This window comes from Lissotriton vulgaris, chromosome 10, assembly GCF_964263255.1.
Source record: "Lissotriton vulgaris chromosome 10, aLisVul1.2, whole genome shotgun sequence".
NCBI classification, from domain to species: Eukaryota; Metazoa; Chordata; class Amphibia; order Caudata; family Salamandridae; genus Lissotriton; species Lissotriton vulgaris.
The window spans coordinates 448,913,947-448,935,102 of NC_141698.1; the positions used below are offsets into that span (position 1 = coordinate 448,913,947).

Sequence of the window (21,156 nt, forward strand, 5' to 3'; positions counted from 1 at the left end):
GCACTGAATCCGTGTGTGTGATCTGACCTGCTTTCCGGTGGTGCAGTCCCGGAGTTTCTCTGCAGTCGTGGAGCGGAGATACGTCGATGGTTGTGTGAGGCCTAACCCAGCGGGGACGCCGGGGTCTCGAGTGCAAGCTCTGCCGGGTCCGAGTTGAACAACAATGGATTGCCGACTGTGGTAGGGTCCGCTCTCCGGAACATTCGGACTTTTGATTGGTATGCTATTGCCAACTGCCTGGTGTTTCCATAGTAGGTGAGGAGACGAGTGACGCACGGTGATGTGTCGCGGGGGTCCCTGACAGGGGGTTCGGCAATCGCTCGTCGATCTCCCCGGGTCGGTGTCTCGCTGCGTATTATTGATTGCTAAACTTCAGTCCCTCATGGCTTACTCCTGCTCCGTCTAATTTTGCCCCGGAGAAGGCGCCACTCCGTGGGGACTACTATGCTGGAGGAAGAAAAGCAGCTAGCGGAGCAGGCTAGACCTGGCCCGTCATTGCGAACGGTGCTGGAGGCACTCATGGCACTCAGGGGAACCATTGTAGTCCGGACTTGCAGTTTGTTGTCTGCGACTGATGGCCTCACAGTTCTGAGAGCGGACCCTGACTTGATACCCACGCCCCGGCAATCAGCCTGCATTTTAATATCTTTCTCGGAGACTTGTCTTGACCCGGCGCTGGAAGCGGTGTTTGTTCCTACTATACTAGATCTACCTGACTATACTGTGCCCGATCGCCCTATGGAGCCGTTGAAACCCCCGATTTTGTATCCCCTGGAACATTTGCAAGATATCCCTATTCTGGAATTGTCTACTTTTTATCCTTGGCTGTTTTGGACCTTGTTGACTCCCCTCCCCTGCCGGTCTCTCAAGATGGCGGATGGGCTACAACTTGGCTTCGGAGACGGGGAGGGGCGCCATTGTTACCAATCATCCATATTGAGAATTGCCGCACCTTTTTCAGCTTCGTGGACATGGCTTTCTTTAACCAATGACTTTAGTGCATTTGATAGACGGGGCCAGGGTTGAGATTGTTATTTGGGTCTCTCACTGTTGCATAGGTTTAACGGAACTGTGTCTTTTTTGATCAAACGGTGTCCGGGGCGGGGTTAGTCATGACGGGGGAAGGAGACCGGGAGTCCGTAGTAACATGCCCTCCTCCGATTACCCTCACAAGTAGGGTCTTTTGCCTTTTCTTTCTCTCTCCCTTCTATATTTCGGGTTCTATTATTGGGCGACAGGCACGCTGCGAGGGTGGTGGCCGTAGCCATCAGCAGGGGTGCAGGGTGGGGGGGTGTGGGGATGGGTGTTCGTTTTTGTTTTTGTCCTATGGCCTCTTCTTTTCCTTCTCTTTTCTTGTCCTTTTTTCCTTTCTTTTTCGGGTTAGTGTAGTGGGTTCGACTTTCTTGCATCCTGGTCTCTTTACCTGCACCTTGATTATTCGGGGTTTTGGTGCTCTGGGGCGGTCAGTACTGATGGAGTCGGCGAACAAAATGTGCTAGTTTATCCTGATGACTCATGTCTCAACTTCGTTGACTCAATGGATAGCGAGTTTTTTTAGAACACGTTGTTTCTCTGCTCGCCCTCCTCTGTGAACTGAGACGCTGTGCGATACCCGACTCTTCTACTTATTATTTAAAAATGAAAACCTCCTATCCTGTGTTTAAATCGATTTATCTTTGCAACCGGTACACTTTTGACTTGAGATCCTATGATTAGCGGCCAGCCCTGGGGGTTGTAGGCCCTTGTTTGTATTTGATTGCAAATGTTCAATAAAGGTTTTCACAAAAAAAAAAAAAAAAGAGTGCAGCCTATTTTCCATTTAATCTTTAAAAATTAATATCTCAACTTCTAGTGATTGGATTTTTGTTGTTTTGGTCAGGTTTTATTTATAACTTTATGCCCTATTTTTCTAAACTGGAGTGGAATCTTTTTGTGGCGTTTTCATTGTGTTACTATGTGTTGTGTGCACAAATACTTTACACATTTTCACTTAGTAAAGTCTGACTTCTCTGTGCCAAGCTACCAAAGGGTGAGCATAGGTTAATTTAGAGTAGGTTATTGACTTACCCTGACTAGGATTCTGGTTCCTGCTTCGAAAGGGTGCATACCTCTACCAACCATATACCCAGTTCCTAACAGATACCATCTCTCATTCTTAAAGCCCAAAGTTAGTTGTCTTTAGAATACAGCATGAACCCAGTTTCCTGGCTAAAAACTTCAATTAGTAGATGGTTCATAAACAACTAAGAGGAAATGGTTTTTTCATTTGAATTTATGTTTAAATTAAAGACTATGATTAAAACCTTTTCCTTCACTTTCAATAATTTGCTTCCGTCTCTTTCTCTGACTCCTTCTCTAGCAACATAAAAGAGTACCGACCTATTTGAACCATTTCTGCAACCAATCTCACTTGTAGGGTTCTCTTTTATCCAGGGAACTTCTAAGTATTTTTCTAACCATATTATTGAGTCCAAAATAAAGAAAAACATGGGTGTGATAAATGTCTAAAACCAAGAACAGTTAGCCCTGACTGACCATGGTATACTGACTCATAGTGGACACTTTTACATGTACATAGTGTTAGGTGCCTCAGGGTAAAGTCTACCATTACCTGAAAAACCTAAAACCTAAAACCTTCATTTGTGTTTTGTTCACACAGCAAGCAGGAGCAGCCACAGTGAAAGGAAAAGAGATGGCAAATGATGCGCTGGAATGAGAGGCATTTGCTATAAATCACTATTCGTGGATAAATATGTAATGGAAAACAAAATGTTCCCATGGGAAAAGAAACAAACTAAAATGCTCCTCAAGAGTCAAATAAATCTGAGAAAAAAATAACTGAGCAGCAAGTTTTGGAAAATGAACAGTATAAGGAGGACTTATGAAACAGGCCTCATGTTTCTCACTTTTATAAAGCTGTGGACTCAGACATATAACTAGTTAACAATGAAAAGGAGCAGAATTAGTTAATGATTACTTCAGAGTATAAGGATGAAACTGAGGATAGATGTATTTAGCTATTGGTAATACAAACCTTTGTTACAAAGACTCCTTTTACATAAATCTCAGTGCGCAGGCTGTGTTGGACCCCCGTGCTGAAGTAAGTGAGATGGAGCTGGGTCGGGGCCACTTGAGTAGCAGCAACCTGCTGGTGAAAGTGAGAAGACATCACCTGTTCGCTTAGAATCAGCACTGAACTAGTGTTCTTCACAGCCAGGAGGTTGTCCCCAGAGCCCCACTGTATAAGAGAAAAAAAAAGACAAATTAAGTTTCATCCTGGGCACATTAGATGTCAGGCAATGAAAGAAAATCTGTTGGTCCTATTATAAAGTCCTCAAAACTAATTATGGAATGATAAATGTTTATAGCTTCAAATATATATGTGGAATGATGACTTGGGTCTTAACATTATCTGAGTAACACCATACAAATTGTTAGCATTTCCATGCAACAGTCCCTCAACTTTCTGTAATAAATTCTTCAGCTCTATTATTTAAGAGAACAATACTCACATGATACAATTTAAATGAGCTCAATGGAAGCACACAACCCAAAAACACAAATCTTTTGGTGGATGATCCTATAAAAAGACACTCTCATATCATAGACTTGTATATGTTCAGAGGCAATTGACCTGAATGAGCTTTGTTCACTTCCAAAGCTGACAAAAACGCCAAGCACACATCTTCAATTGAATTAGAAGGATACTAAAAGTCCAATATCATTGGAAAGGAATCTTAGAGCACAGGTCCTTTTATCAGAATTATAAACTTCATTTTAGATACTATATTCTATCAAAGGTATAGTTTATTTTGAAAAGGATTTCTAACACAGCCGGTAACAACATGAATCTCAGAAATCTTCTTTATTTGGCTCAATAGGACAGTGGAATAATCCTCATTTCAAGTCGAGTATACCAACAATTGCTTTCTTTTAGAAAACAGAAAACACATTTTGTACATCACTGAATCTGTATTTTATCCATTCCCTATGCACTTAAGTAAACTTCTGTACTTTGAGGCGGTCTCAAAAAAGATCTTGAGTATCACAGACGCAGAATCAAAGTACGCGAAATTCTGATTTGTTAGAGAGAAATATAGAACTCGCTGAATGGAAAGCTTTATTTAAGTACTATCCATAGCGATGTCAGATAGCTGCCCAACAAGCTAGTGAAGTCAGTCTAAGGCAGAATTGTGGGACAGGAGTGTCCCCTGTATGGTGTGCAGTTGTTTTCCTGTGCCAAGTGGACTTGTATAAAGCCTGCTTCTCTCAGAATAGGAACTAAAAACTGTTTCCTACAGTCCTCATAATAACCACAGAACATAATAAAGTGCATCAGTGTCTGTTCTGAAAAATTATCACAGCTACAGGGGATAGATGGATCTGTTTTCCCCCAAACCGCATAATTCCCCAAGGAATACTGGATGACATTAAGTCTAAATCTCACAAGGAGGTTGCGATGGAACGGTCGAGTAACAATTTTCAGGTAGGGTTCCATTTTGGGAGTAGTCTGCAGTATGTAATTAGCTCTAACACCCGATTTTTGTACCTCTACTGCCTCCCGATCCTGCTCCGCTCGACCCAGAAAGTTTTCCTTGATCCATAAAACGTCACCCTTCTGAATCGAATTCGGGGCAAAGTATAGGTCAGGCCTCCCCAGTTTGCAAAGAGTGTCTTTGATATAGACCAACCATGGGAATTCATTAAATGTATCCAGTGCCATGCAGTCTTTAAGAATAGAGTGGTTTAGACTAATTTCAGAATTCAGCCAGGTCTTTCCCCAGCAAGTCAGTGGTGCCAGCTGTAACTGATCGCTGATAAAACCAAGGCCCAGCTCTGTGTGCACTGAAAGTACTGGGGTTGATTGGGGGACCGCTAACAAAGATCTAAGGAATTTGTTTTCCACCACCTGGAGTTTACCTTGTGGTAAAAATCCCCACAGGGAAGCACCATACTTTGCTATTGAAAGGCATTTTGACTTGTAAACTGTCAACAGGGCTTCTATAGGACGCGATCCCAGTCGTTTTGCGAAGCTCAATAAAGCTGACGTTGATCTGGTGACAGCTATGCCTTTCCCGTTTAATTGTGGCCTCCAAGTGCCCCTTTCGTCAAAAATGACGCCCAAGTAAGTAAAGACCGGGACCCTGGAGATCTCTTCACCATTGCACAGAAACTTTCTTATCTTTGCAGTTTTTGGACGTTTCCCTGCCACCATAACATGCGATTTTTTGATGTTTATCTGTCAATCCAAGGAGGACATAAATTCCCCAAAATCGTCCAGGAGTCTCTGCAGCCCTACCCCGGTATGGGCCAGTAGTACCGCGTCATCCGCGTAGAGGAGTACTGGCACTACATAATCCCCCACGCGTGGGACATCTGGTGTGGACCCCTTCAAGGTTGATTCAAGGGAGTTTATATATAAGGCGAATAGGAGGGGTGCCAAGATGCACCCCTGCCTAACGCCCCGTTTCGATCTAAAAAAACTGGTACTTCCTCCCTCTTTGTTGGTTCTAATCGAGGCTCGCAGGTCTTGGTGCAGGGCTGCTAAGAAATTTACCAGGGACGGGTCTATCCCTATACTAGTTAAAATAGCCCAGAGTTTGGTACGGTTGACCAGATCGAAGGCCGATGATAGGTCCATAAAGGCCACATATGAACAAGCCCTCCTTAGCCAAGGTGTATTTGCTAATTAACATATGGAGGTTAAGGCATTGGTCGAGAGTACCCCTTTTGGCCCTGAACCCATATTATAGTTCGGAGAGGACCCTCCTCTCTTCCAAATGTTCTCCGAGTCTCTGCAGAATGACTCTGCCCAAGATTTTAACGGCAGAGTCAATCAGCGAGATCGGACTGTAACAGGCGGGGTCAGTTCTTGAGCCTTTTTTGAACACAGGTATTATAGAAGAAGTAGCCCAAGACGAAGGGAACCCCGATGTAATTGTGGAGTTAAAAACATTAGTAAGAGTCTTGGCCCAAAACTCCAAGGGCATCCTATAAAGGTCTGCAGGTACACAATCTGGGCCTGGCGCCTTATTTTTCGTCATCTCCACAATGGCCCTCTGAACCTCGGCCTCTTTAAAAGGCAAAAAGGGGACTAAATGATTGTGTGCAGGGCCCGTCACTGGTGTATATTCCTCCTCACTATTATATATTTTGCTGAAGTGCGCAACCCATATCTCATCTGGGATCACAGAATCCATGATCGAATTGTTCGTGCCATCGAAATAGGGATGGTTAATTACAGCCCAGAATTTGGAGCTATCTCTAAGAACATCTATTGACATAAGGTTTTCCCATGCCTCATTTTTGATGCACTTTTTGCGGTTAGCCATGGCGACTTTGTAATTTTTTCTGAGTAAAGCCACTATCTCCCGATTTCTTGGTTTTTGTTTTAGTGCATACATTAGTTCTTTGTGGGCTTTTGAGCACGACTCATCAAACCACCTTGGTTGGTCTGTGCCGTCCCTCTTCTTATTACACTTCAGGTCATGTCTGACTTGTGCACAGATATTAATAAAGGAGTTAATGACCTCTTTACCGTCTGCCAAACTATCTAGACATATTTCCATATCCTCTTTTACTTTGCTCTCTAGATCTTGCATGAAAGTGTCTGGGACCATATTGGCCCAGTTAAGCCTCCTACCCTGGTCCTTAGGAATAAGTTTTTCATAATTACGTTCCACACCCTCCTTCTGTTTGTGTGCTTCCCCCCCATAAGTAGAGACAAAACCAAGGGGTTGTGATCACTAAAGGCCGAAACTACGACTTCAAAGGAGGAGACCACATATACTATGCCAGGGGAGACAAAGATGAAGTCAATTATTGTATCTGCCTCTCTACCTATAAAAGTCGGGCCCTGTCCTCCCCCCAAGTTTCCTCAATTTCATACAGGTTAACATTGGCGAGTAAGTCTTCTAGCAGTTCACCTTGAGGGGAATGTTCAAAGTGAGTGGAGATTGAGCCAGGGGGACCTATGTGATGTTTTACCAAACAATCCCATCCACAAGGGTGTATGTTGAAGTCACCCATTAAAATTACTTCGAATAAAGCATTATGTGTTGACTTGTATTCTTCTAAAAAAGAGGCCAGAGTGCTCAAATGTAAATTCTGTGTATCCTTCTCTGGGAAATTATAAAAGTTCAATAATGAAATCGTTGAGTACTTGGGGCGAGACCATTCTATACCCTGAAGATTAGCTGAAGTAATCACCAGTTTGCTAAATGAGCCTGGAAGTTTAAGTGATGTAAGGATACATAAGCCACCTTTAGGTCTCCCTCCCAGACCAGAGGTAGCCTTAACTGGGAAGCTACAGTATCCATCTAGGCAAAAGTGACCACTTGTGTCCCAGGTCTCCTGTAAAGCAATTATATCATGCTGTGCCACAAAATGTAACCATCTATCATCCTTTACTTTCTTTCTCAGCCCAGCCACATTCCAGCTGATTATCTTGTAGGAGGAATGAGATATTGCCTGCCTATTCTGCTCAATAACAGCCGTGTCAGTAGGTAGTTGTCAATCGTTAATGTCCAGACTCGACAGGGGCGGAGAATCTATTAGTTAGAATTACTTCTGAACAATGTCCTGCAACAGTCTGGCCGGCCATGACCATTTTAGCTGCCCTCAAGGAAGCCTGCTGAGATTGATATGAAGTACATTTAGTGTTATTAGCATTCAAGGTGGTACATTGAATCTGTGGGACTTTAAGCATGCGTGATTTGGGTTGTAAGTAGGAGGGAGGGGGATAAAAGTAACCCAGAGGTAGTGGCCTAATACCTTGACCATCAAGCTCAGAGCCGTCCCATAACAAAGTGTCCACAATATTTACTCTATTAAAATTAACAACCACACAGTCTCCTGGAATGGTCTTTTTACGTTTCCCTACCCACTCAACCCGTCTAGCCGTGATAATACTCGAGGCAATATCAATGCTCCCACTGCCAAACTGTGAACACCACCTTTTAGTTCTATTCAAAAGTTCATTCTCATTTTCCACAGCACCATTTATTAGGGAAGGGATCCCAGTCAAAATTACCACTAAGGGAGCTGCTTGTGGGGGAAGATGTAATGTGGGTAATTTTGAGGTACGGAGATCAAGAATGGGTCGATCCTGGCCTGGAGTCCTTATTTGTACAACCTCGGGGGTGTAACTTGTTGAACCCCCAGGGTTAACTTTGCCCTCTTCACTTGGTGTATATGTCTCTCAGATTGAGTCTGCGTGTCATCTCCAGAGGGGGGATCCATATCTATTTCCTGACTGATCACCATGGTTTGATTCTCGCTTATAGCCCTACCTTCTTTGCAACCTTTAAGATGGACCCTAAATTCCTTCAAAAATTTATCAATATTTTCGCATTTCTTAACAATGTTTGCGACACATAGGTTCAAAGAGTCCACTATGTCCTTGCCAATGTTCACAAGTACAGGCTCCAAACGGGATTCAATTAGTTCTTCCATCAGCTCCATCACATTAGCAGGGAGACTAAGGTTCGATGTTGTAGCCACTCTCCCTTTAGACTGGTTAAGGGGTTTCTTCCTTTTACTGCATTTACTACAAAATTTTGGATTATCGTGTATCTTAGTCCCCCCCGAACTGTCTCTCTGTGAAGTATCTGCGGGAACCTGATCAGCCGGGTCGCCCTGCAGAGGGTTGGCTACTATGATGTCTGGTTCTAGGGGGATAGGGGGGCGGTATTCAGTTGAGTTACAGCATCCAGAGTTGGAACTGCGTCCGTAAGCAAGTCAAGTCCCAATTCCTTCTCTACGTTGGCAATTTCGTCATTGAGTGCCCCCACAGCAGATGTTAAATAGGAACTAATGGTCTCTGATTTGCGGGGCACCTTGGCCTTCTTACCTTCCCCTTCTTTAGATGTCAGTTTGCACTTCCCCATCCTGCAGCCAAGGGCGCGTTGGTGACGTTGCTCTCGCTGCGCCAGACCCGGGGCTGCTGGGAGTTGTAGTTCGGCCCGTTAGTTGGACCGGCGTGCTTGCCTCTAGGCCGTTTCCCTCATGGCACAGTGCGAGGAGAAGGAGGATACGCCGTTGCCCTCATGGCAGGATAAGAAGAGCAGGTATGACAGCCTTTCCCCTCACGGTGCGAGACAGTGTCCTGCTGTGAGCCCCCTGAGCGCTCGGCGCGCCCTTCTCTTAATGCGCCGCCGGGCGCATTGGTAACGTTGCTCCCGCTGCGCCAGACCCGGGGATGCTGGGAGTTGTAGTTCGGCCCGTTACTGGGACCGGCGTGCTTGCCTCTAGGCCGTTTCCCTCACGGCACAGTGCGAGGAGAAGGAGGATACGCCGTTGCCCTCACGGCAGGATAAGAAGAGCAGGTATGACAGCCGTTCCCCTCACGGCGCGAGACAGTGTTATGGAATGATAAATGTTTATAGCTTCAAATATATATGTGGAATGATGACTTGGGTCTTCACATTATCTGAGTAACACCATACAAATTGTTAGCATTTCCATGCAACAGTCCCTCAACTTTCTGTAATAAATTCTTCAGCTCTAATATTTAAGAGAACAATACTCACATGATACAATGGGATCAAATTTAAATGAGCTCAATGGAAGCTCACAACCCAAAAACACAAATCTTTTGGTGGATGATCCTATAAAAAGACACTCTCATATCATAGACTTGTATATGTTCAGAGGCAATTGACCTGAATGAGCTTTGTTCACTTCCAAAGCTGACAAAAACGCCAAGCACACATCTTCAATTGAATTAGAAGGATACTAAAAGTCCAATATCATTGGAAAGGAATCTTAGAGCACAGGTCCTTTTATCAGAATTATAAACTTCATTTTAGATACTATATTCTATCAAAGGTATAGTTTATTTTGAAAAGGATTTCTAACACAGCCGGTAACAACATGAATCTCAGAAATCTTCTTTATTTGGCTCAATAGGACAGTGGAATAATCCTCATTTCAAGTCGAGTATACCAACAATTGCTTTCTTTTAGAAAACAGAAAAGGAACACATTTTGTACATCACTGAATCTGTATTTTATCCATTCCCTATGCACTTAAGTAAACTTCTGTACTTTGAGGCGGTCTCAAAAAAGATCTTGAGTATCACAGACGCAGAATCAAAGTACACGAAATTCTGATTTGTTAGAGAGAAACATAGAACTCGCTGAATGGAAAGCTTTATTTAAGTACTATCCATAGCGATGTCAGATGGCTGCCCAACAAGCTAGTGAAGTCAGTCCAAGGCAGATTTGTGGGACAGGAGTGTTCCCTGTATGGTGTGCAGTTGTGTTCCTGTGCCAAGTGGTGAGCATCTGTTATTATTATTAAATTAAATTTATATTGCGCACAGCTACCCTGAACAGGGTTTCCCGGCGCAGGTAGATGGAATACTGCAACTGAGTAACCAGAAACTCATCACTGAGAAAAGAGCCAGGTCTTAAGAACTCGCCGGAACCTGACATAACACTGTTCCTGCTTCATAGACCAAGGAAGAGAGTTCCATAATCTGGGTCCGAGGAACGCAAAAGAGCGACCACCCATTCTAGATAGTCTACAGCTCGGTGTTACCAAGTTGCCCTGGGTGGCTGAGCGCAGGGGACGAGCCGGAACATAGAGATGGACAATCTCCTTAAGATAAAGGGGGGCAGACCCTTGGATGATTTTAAAAATAAGACACAAGGTCTTAAATTTAATCCGACTCTCAATGCGGAGCCAATGCAGATCGCGCAGCACCGGGGAGATGGATGCTCTCCTTGGAGTCTGACATACAAGGCGAGCTGCGGAATTCTGGACTACTTGGAGTTTCTTCAGTACCTCCTGATTTCCCCCAAGATAAATACATTCCCATAGTCCAGGCGCGAGGTGATTAGCGCCTGGACTACTGTTCTTTTTGTGGAGTCCGGGAGCATCCAGATAATCTTCCGCAGCCATCTTAGAATAGTAAAACATGTGGAAGCAACGCTAACCACCTGTTGCCGTATTGAGAGGGTGTTGTCAAGGATAAACCCCAGGTTACGAACTTTTGCAACTGGTTGAGGATGGGCGCCCATTTCCGTTGGCCAATGATGGGGCCCCCCAAAGGTGCTTATGTTTGCCTAAGATGACCACCTCAGTTTTCTCTCCATTCAACTTCAACAGATTGGCACTCATCCACTCCGACACCCACCGTAAACCAGCTTGAAGGGGGGAAAAAGACCCTTCCTTGGAAGAGGACAAGGAGAAGATGATTTGCGTGTCATCAGCGTACGAGAAGAGGGACAGGCCTGCCTCCTCTACAATGAATGCCAGGGGTCTCACGTAGATGTTAAAGAGCACAGGGCTCAGCGTGGACCCCTGAGGAACTCCATACGCAGATGACCTGATGGTGGATGAAGATGTAGAAGAGAAAACTTGGATTGTGCGGTCCCGGAGGAAAGAGGACAACCAGGTTAACGCAGGTCCTACAACTCCTGCCGACTGGAGAGATTTTAAAAGGATGGAATGTGACACCGTGTCAAATGCGGCGCTCAGATCGAGTAAAATGAGCGCCGTTGTCTCCCCCCTGTCTAAGCAGGCGCGCAACTTCTCCGTGACCCCTAACAGAGCACTTTCGGTGGAAAAGTGAGCCCTAAACCCCGCCTGTGAGGGATGCAAAAAACCTGAACGTTCCACATGGGCTGAAAGTTGGCAGTTCACATGTTTTTGCAACTTCTCCGTGACCCCTAACAGAGCAGTTTTGGTGGAAAAGTGAGCCCTAAACCCCGCCTGTGAGGGATGCAAAAAACCTGAACGTTCCACATGGGCTGAAAGTTTGCAGTTCACATGTTTTTCCAAAATCTTGGAGAGAACTGGCAGCAGTGAAATAGGGCGAAAATTTGACATAACCGTGGCATCCGCTCCCGACTTTTTCAGCAGGGGGACCACCATTGCCCGTTTCCATTCAAGGGGAATACAAGATTCTCGTAAAGAAGCATTTAAAAGTGCTTTAAGAATGCCATGCGCATCCCGAGAGAGTTGTTGCAAGATGTTTGCAGGAAGAGAGTCTAGAGAAGAGCCCGATTTTACCTTGGCTAGACAGTCCAAGAAGGATTCATCATCGAGAGGCAGCCATCTCGAGATCTTAGTCGCCGAAAGATTGAGACCTCCACTTGCCATCTTAGTCTGGGGACCCACAGTATTCACGGAATTGGGGCTTTTTAATGAGCTGTATATTGTTTCAACCTTAGAGGTAAAGTAATTTGCAATATCATTGCATTGGATATTAACTAAGGTTGGGGGCAGAGGAATCCTATTAGAGCCTGCTAGCTTCTTAACCGTAGAAAATATGGCCTGCGGGCGATTCGCTGAGGTGGAGATTGCGTTTGACACGAAAGATGTTTTCGCGCCTTACATGCCAGATGATATTTGTTCAAGGAGGCCTTATATTCCAACTTGCCGGTCAGAGAGTAAGTCTTGCGCCATCTTCTTTCTAGAAGTTTACATTTGGATTTGATGTCCTTTAACTCATCATTGAACCATGGGGCAGGGCGATGATGAGTTGAACTACGTTTTAATGCCAAAGGCTGACATGTATCAATAGACTTGGCTAGCCAGTCGGATACTGCAGTATTCAGGGAGCGACAGGGAAGATTAATGTCTGGGGGATTTTCCCCCAATAAATTGTTGAGGTCTTCCAAATCAAGGTTTTTCCAGGGCCGCCTCCTGCCTAGGTCATCACTGCTGGGCCACCAGATATCCTGAGATTTGATTTTCTCGGCCACCCCAGTAACATAAGTAAGGTCCAGAGTCTGTTACCTGGAGGGGTGCACGGAGTGCTCTTTCTCTTACTGGAAGTCTACTACAAGCCCGGTCATGGGTTTAGCAAAGACAGTGATGGAGGCAGCATATTGTGTTTTGTGAATCCATAGTTTTTACCAGACTTTTTTACCTTTGTCACTGGAGTGGACCTCAATAGGCACACTTGCGTAAAGTTATGCTATTGTGCACTAGCGATGATCCTAGCGCTAACAATTCAAGTTATGTGCATTTGTATATGGCCTGTGTGGTACATGCATTGTGTGTATGGGTGCACCAGAGTAATGAAGGCACATGGGTTCCATTTTGGAAAACCTTGGCCAGTTCCTGTGTACACAATGGATGTGTACTGGTGGCATTCCTAATGTTGGAGGGAAGAAACCTAGACACTGAAGTTGGGGCAAAGGCGAGAAATAAAATGAGGTGTTTGGCCTACCTAGTGAAAAAGGGCAGCAGAAGCAGACTCAAAATACCTGCTACGTTCATTAAATGCTGAGAAAACAATTCATCGCATTAGCTAGGATTTTCTTTGAAGCTGTCCTCAACAAGATAGGGAGGCAAATGAAGGACTGAATCGTTATATAAGGTCACTGAAGCAGCCATCAAGATAAACAGCCAGATGTCGAGCACTTTCATACTTTGGGGGATACCAGGCAGGCCTTCTCGCCCTCTGATTGCACTGGCTGTGAAACCATTGGCCATTAGGATTACAACTAACACAGACATTAGGGTATCCCTTTTGGGGGAGAGACCATAAGCTCAGTCTCATTGCTGATGACATTTTACTGTCACGGTCTTATCCAGAGCCAGAGGACTCCGTAGCAAAGGTTCTGGAGGAGCTGGAACACTTTGAGAAAGTTCCTGCCTTCAAGGCCAAAGGACAAAAACTGAAAATTCAGAATAAGTCAAACACCCCACCCCCTTTCAAACTGCAGCCAGTTTGAAATGTATTTTCTTGTTCAGATAGGAAAACCATTACCTCCAATTCATGGGCTCCGATACAAGTGAAAAGCTTGAGAGCTGAAGGTGGCTAACCGGTCAGCTGTTTAAAGACAATTCTATAAGTATTTGAAGGTCACTATCCTTATATTATAGATGGGGGGTTGTAAAAGTGCTCAAAATGAACATTCTGCACAGGGTCTTCTATATTTCCCACTCACCCCTGGTCTACCCCTGGAATACACTGAATATGCAGTTGGAATCTCTTGTGAGAGCTGCCTATAGGACTAACAATCCTAGGAGTAAGAGTCCAGCCCAGACATGGAACCTCTAGTCTCAGTACATGTGAAAACAAGGAAAGTTGTGATGACTAAAATCTCAAATAAACTTGAGGAGGATAGATACTCAGAGACAAAACTAGAACAGGAAGGTGCTCCTGAACTATAGAGGAATGAATATGTAACAGACACAGAAGAGAACTACTCTTTGCAAATGTGGACTAAAAAGTCCATCAATGAAGAGCTAAACAGCGCCGATCATTCGATGGGGTGAAGAGGGAGCTTCGTGAACGGGGCATCAAATATGAAATGCGTTACTTACCTGTAACTGCAGTTATCCAGTATTGGTGTCTTTGACATAGATTCACATGCCTGAATCATTCCCCGTCGTCGAGACGGGAGTCTCCGGTACATAGAAAAGTAATGTCCTATAGACATATATAGAGAAACATAGGCCTAAGGGCCTCACCTTAGTAGCCTATCTATGTCCTTTTGTAAAAAGGACCAAACTCCAGAAGGTAGCCAATCAGCTATCACCTCTCTCTAGAACCTTCCTGTCAGAAGCCTCAGTCTCTCAGATTTTCGTACGCACCAAGCTAGGTAGGCGTAATACTGTTAGAGAAAGAAGTGAGTCCTTCCAGGGGATGCGGGAGGGTTGAATGTGAATCTATGAAAGACACCAATACTGGATAACTGCAGTTACAGGTAATAACGCATTTCTTATCCAGTATTATGGGTGTCTTTCATAGATTCACATGCCTGAATCAGAGTAGCAAGCAATACATTATGCACATTTCTGATGGAACAGCATATACCAGTCTTTAGATAATACATATCATGCGACTATGAGCCATCAATAAATAACAAGAAATAAGTAAATAAATGTGCATACCAGCGAAGGATGGCAGGAAGGAGGAAGGCTCACGTCATTGGAATAGATGGCGAAGCACGGCCTGGCCCACTGCTGCATCCTGCATCAGTTCCGTATCCAGGCAATAGTGCCTGGGGAAGGTATGCGGCGACTTCCACGTCGCTGCTCTGCAAATGTCCAGTATTGGCACCCCAGCGAACAGTGGCCGCCAATGTGGACACAGCTCTTGTAGAGTGAGCTCTCACTTTTGAGTGCAATGGCCGTCCGGCTCTGTCATGGCAAAAGGCATTTGCCGAAGATATCCATCTTGAAATACTTTGTTTTGAAAGAGGCATGCCTTTCCTTGGCCTACTAAAGGCGATGAATAGCTGATTTGTTTTCCTGAACTGTTTTGTCTTGTCAAGGTAAAATTTAAGACACCTTTTCAGGTCCAAAGAGTGCAGAGTTCTTTCAGCTGCAGTGCTGGGATTTGGGAAGAATGATCGGAGGACGACGGGACCTTAATGAAAGACACCAATACTGGATAACTGCAGTTACAGGTAATAACGCATTTCTTATCCAGTATTATGGGTGTCTTTCATAGATTCACATGCCTGAATCAGAGTAGCAAGCAATACATTATGCACATTTCTGATGGAACAGCATATACCAGTCTTTAGATAATACATATCATGCGACTATGAGCCATCAATAAATAACAAGAAATAAGTAAATAAATGTGCATACCAGCGAAGGATGGCAGGAAGGAGGAAGGCTCACGTCATTGGAATAGATGGCGAAGCACAGCCTGGCCCACTGCTGCATCCTGCATCAGTTCCGTATCCAGGCAATAGTGCCTGGGGAAGGTATGCGGCGACTTCCACGTCGCTGCTCTGCAAATGTCCAGTATTGGCACCCCAGCGAACAGTGGCCGCCAATGTGGACACAGCTCTTGTAGAGTGAGCTCTCACTTTTGAGTGCAATGGCCGTCCGGCTCTGTCATGGCAAAAGGCATTTGCCGAAGATATCCATCTTGAAATACTTTGTTTTGAAAGAGGCATGCCTTTCCTTGGCCTACTAAAGGCGATGAATAGCTGATTTGTTTTCCTGAACTGTTTTGTCTTGTCAAGGTAAAATTTAAGACACCTTTTCAGGTCCAAAGAGTGCAGAGTTCTTTCAGCTGCAGTGCTGGGATTTGGGAAGAATGATCGGAGGACGACGGGACCTTAGGAATAAACCAAGGATTAGTTCTTAAAACCACTCTGTCTTCCTTAAACTGCATGAATGGATCTTGTATGGAAAGAGCCTGTAGTTAACAGACCCTTCTTGCTGAGGTCAGTGCCAGAAGGAGGGCTGTTTTCATGGAGATATATTTGACGTCTGCCCTGTGGATGGGTTCGAAAGGGTGTTTCATCAATTGGTTGAGGACCACATTGAGATGCCATGTTGGTGGAACCCTCCGTGGCAGAGGAAAGGATCTGTAGAGTCCTTTAAGGAACTGTTTTATTAACCTGTGTGACCAGAGAGAGGGCCCTTCTGCAGTTCTTGTATACCGTGAAATCGCCGCCAAATGAACTCTGATGGAGGCGTGCGCAAGGCCCGACTGTGCCAGGTGGAGCAGGTATGGTAGTAGTTGCTCCGGAGTAACCTGAAAGGGATGTAGATCTCTGTCCTTACACCAGATGCAAAAGCATTTCCACTTTAAGGAATAGGTTTTGTTTGTGCTCTCCACTCTTGCCTTCGCGAGGACATCTTTGCACTCCTGCGGGATGTCTAGCTGGCAGAACTCTCGGTACTCAGGAGCCAAGCCGATAACCTGAGTGATTTCAGATTTGGGTGCTGTACTTGGCCGTTGGACATCGTGAGCAGGGATGGATGTTGACACAGATGGATTGGCGGCTGAACTGAGAGGCGATGGAGGTCCGTGAACCAATGCAGCCTCGGCCAGAACAGGGCAACCAGAATCAGAGTGCAGTGCTCTGTCTTCATCTTCCTGAGGATTCTTGGTATCAGTGGGAATGGCGGAAAGGCGTACGCAAACACGTTGCGCCAAGCGATGGAAAATGCATTTCCGAGGGACCTTAACTGGGGATGTCAACTTGCGAAGTTGCGGCATTTGGCGTTCTCCCTGGTGGCAAAAAGGTCGATCTGTGGTGTTCCCCATTCCGAGAAGATGTGATCTAGCACCTCTTGGTCGAGCTCCCATTCGTGGGACATAGAACTCTGTATGCTCAGAGCATCTGCTATGATGTTGTCCTTGCCTGGACAAGCCAGTTCAAAATGTTCTGCGATTCGCGAGATAGTGTGAGCGAACGCGTTCCTCCCTGCTTGTTCATGTAGTGCATAGTCGTGGTGTTTTCGGTCCTGACGAGCACTGGGGAGTTCTTGATGCGCTGTGGGAAAGCCTGCAGAGCTAGAAAAACTGTCCTCAGCTCCAGGAGGTTGATATGGAGCTGCGTTTCCTGGTCCGCCCACTTGCCACTGATCTGCAACTCCTGGAGGACAGCTCCCCATCCCTCTAGAGAGGCGTCCGTTGTTACCACATGTGGGGCTGCAGGAAGCAGGAACGGTAGCACTTGTGAGAGGTTCTTGGGCGACCTCCACCAGAGTAAGGCCTTGGTCATTTGCTGAGTTATCACAATGCGATCCTCGAAAGAACCTGTGCTTTGAATCCATTGCCTGGTCAAGGCCTCCTGCAGTGGGCACATTCTGAGCCGACAGTGGGGAATAAGCAGGATACACGAAGACATCATCCCCAAGAGGGACTTGAACGTACAGACCAGTAAAGTTTTCTTCGAGGCCACTGAGGTGGCCAGAGTGATAAGCTTGTGCTGTCTTTCCTGAGATGGGAATGCTTTTGAACATTCTGTATCCAATGTCGCCCCGAGAAAGGTAAGAACTTGGGAGGGCTGTAGAGTAGACTTCTTGTGATTGAGCGTCAGGCCCAGGTGCTGGAAAAGATTGAGACAGGCGCTGGAGGATTTGACTGCGCATGCCATAGATGGTGCTTTCACCAACCAGTCGTCCAGATATGGTAAGATCTGGTGTCCATGCTGTTGTAGGAAAGCCGCCACTGGAGAAAGGCACTTGGTGAATATCCGAGGTGCCGACTTGAGGCCAAATGGGAGGACACAGAATTGATAGTGTTGACCCGCCACTGCAAATCTGAGGAATTTCCTGTGGCCTTTGTGCATAGGCATGTGGTAATATGCGTCTTGTAGGTCTAGAGACGTCATAAAGTCCCCTTCCTCTAGTAGCCCCAAAATCTCCTGGATCGTAACCATGCGGAACGATTGACTCTTCAAGAATGCGTTGAGTGCCCTGAGATCTAAGATGGGCCTCCATTTCTTCCCTTTCTTTTGTATCAGAAAGAAGCGGGAATAAAATCCCTTTCCTCTGTGAGCTGATGGTACTCGCTCTATTGCTCCTTTCTTCAACATAGAAAAGACCTCTTGAAGGAGTAATCGTAAATTCCTGTGCTGCATTTTGCGAGGAGGAGTTGTCGGGGGGATTGATTTGAATTCCAACGAATGTCCGAATTGGATCAATTGGAGCACCCATCGATCTGTTGTAATTGATCTCCAATTGTTGATGAAGTGTGTCAGTTTTCCTCCAAGTTTGAAAAATTGAGATTGTGGACGGACTGGCTGCTGGAGAAGGTCATTGGCGTCCGCCAGTGGTTTTCCGTTGTTTTTTTACCCTGTAGTTGGACTTTCCATACGAGGTTTGGCGACCTTGTTGCTGCTGTCGCTGTTGGTATTGCGACCGGCCCTGATTATAGGAGTATGTGGATCTGTTTTGGTAAGATCCTCTGTAAGAGAATTGACCTCTACCCCTGCTCCCTCGAAAGAACTGGCTCCTAAACTGTAGTGTGCCAAGCGCCTTTGCCGTGTCAGTATCTTTTTTGATCGTTTGCAGAGCCTCGTCGATTTTCTCTCCAAAGAGGTGTTGGCCATCGTAAGGCATGTCCAGTACCTTAGTTTGGACCTCTAGGCGGAAAGATGTAGCTTTGAGCCACCCCTGCCTGCGCAAGACCGCAGCTCATGCCAGCTGTCTGAAGCCGGTCATTGCAACATCCATCGCACAATCAATAAGTTCCGATGCTGATGTTTGGCCCTCTTTAAGGAGTGATTGAACCTCCTCTTTCACGGTGTCTGGTAGGTCCGCCAGATACGGAGCAATATCCTCCCACAATTGCCTGTTGCAGCGGCCCAGTAGCGCAATGGAATTAGCTACTTTCACAGTCATTGCCGACGTGGTGGAAAAGCGTTTGCCAATACTGTCTAGTTTCCTGCCCTCCTTGTCCAGTGGAGCTGACAATGGAGATGACGGATTTCTAGAATTTTTCTGTGCCGCCTGGGTAACCACAGAATCTGGCTTGGGATGACCAGCAAGGCAGGCTGGCGCTGTTGTTGGTGCCTTATACTTTTTGTCCAGCCGTGGTACCACTGCTGAGACTGAGGCTGGTGTCGGCATAAGCTGTTTTCCCTGCTCCCATATGTGTTTGATGATAGGAATTGACCTGGTTGTTTTCCTGACCGGGTCTTTAAAATCGTACAGGAAACAGTCTGTCTCATGAGATTCCATCGTCATATGGAATCTTTTGGCCGCTCTCTCCACTAAGTTGTGAAATCCGCCTTTTGTCCACTGGCGGTAAGTCTGAGGTAGTGGCCCTAGGTGTGGCAGGAGAATGAGCGATGTAGTCCTCATCGTCTCTATGGTCAGACTGGTCATCTTGGACCTCTCCATCCTCCAGTTCTTCAACTTCCTCGTCAGAAGACAAGATATCCTGCACTGGCTCTCTTTCCTGACGGATCACTAATGGTGGTGGTCTACGTGAAGATGGCGTCGGTACAGATGCAGCTGGATTTGTTCCCGCTGATGGAGCAGAGGGCGACTCAGGAAATCGCTGCTTGTAGTCTTGAATCAAGAACTGCAAATCTGAAACTATAGACGCTGGAAGGCATACCATAGGCGTGACTTGCGTCTGGACTTGTGCATGCACAGTCTCTTCTGTAAATTCCACTGCATCCCCCTCATCGTCAGTGCTTTGGCACTTCACTATTAGGTGTGAAGGACTGGTGGCCTGTCCTTCCAGATCCTCGTCTGAGTCGTCTTCCTGCAGTAGGCGAGTTGGGGGCAACCTTTGCACCCTATTGGGAGACGTTAAGTCTGGCGTTATTGTTTTTTTCTTCGATGGTGGGATGGTAGACGGCTGAATCGCAGCTGTCGACGGAGAAATCAGCTCAGATTGCTTCCATGGAGTCAACGATGATGTCGTCGACGGTACCTTCGTGGACGGTACCTTCGTGGACGGTACCTTCGTGGACGGTGGACTCGTCGACGGTGTCCTCATCGTCGTCGATGTCTTCGTCGACGGCACTGATGTCGTTGTCGACGTCGTCGACGAAATCTTTATCGTCGTCGATGGCTTTTTAATGATGATAATCGACGACACAGGCTTACCCGCCGTCGACGATGGAGTTGTCGTCGTCGTCGATGAGAAGGCTGACGACGCCGTCGTCCAAACCTTCGTCGTCGAAACATAGACTGGAGACACAGTCTTCTTCTGCGCTGAGGAAAGCGTTGACGAAGTCGTCGTCGACGACGGCGCAGGCTTCCTGAAGGCAGGAACCTCCTTGTCAGATGTTGTGGATTTTGCCTCTGAAGACTTTTTGACAGTCTTTTTAGGAGGAACGTCTGTAGGGCTAGGGGAAGTAACCCTTGGCCTTTTCAAGGATAATTTAGAGGAAACAGAAGCTATCTCACCGTCCTCTGAAGGAAGACTGAAGGTTGTCTCTGGTTTTCAGCCTGTTCAGCCAGAGTATTAGTCGTCCTTCTCTGTCTTTTAGAGTCTGTGTAGAGAAGGTTCTACAAACTCTACATTCTTTTGGTGTATGGTCCCGATAAAGACAGTATAAGCAGGCCTCATGCTTATCATCAATATGGAGCCTCTTCTTACCACAAGAAGAGCAAGCTCTGAAGAGACCCTTCTTCTGTTGATCAGCCATGGTAGAACTGTGAAGAAAATATCCAGTTTCTGTGAAGAAAAGAGTTTAAACAAGGAAACCTGAGGAGAACTCATGTGGAGACTCCCTAGCACAACGTGCGGTAGAAAATCTGAGAGACTGAGGCTCCTGACAGAAGGTTCTAGAGGGAGGTGATAGCTGATTGGCTACCTTCTGGAGTTTGGTCCTTTTTACAAAAGGACATAGATAGGCTACTAAGGTGAGGCCCTTAGGCCTATGTTTCTCTATATATGTCTATCGGACATTACTTTTCTATGTACCGGAGACTCCCGTCTCGACGACGGGGAATGATTCAGGCATGTGAATCTATGAA

General features: G+C 45.8%; 1 protein-coding gene across 1 annotated transcript in view; it reads right to left on the reverse strand.

Annotated features, from left to right (window-relative positions):
* Window positions 1–21,156, reverse strand: part of IFT140 (intraflagellar transport 140) — a 1,373,663-nt gene that overhangs the window by 792,197 nt on the left and 560,310 nt on the right. The window contains exon 10 of the mRNA XM_086941301.1: window positions 3,035–3,238. Coding sequence (XP_086797427.1) covers window positions 3,035–3,238 — 204 coding nt within the window. The remainder of the gene's footprint in view (window positions 1–3,034; window positions 3,239–21,156) is intronic.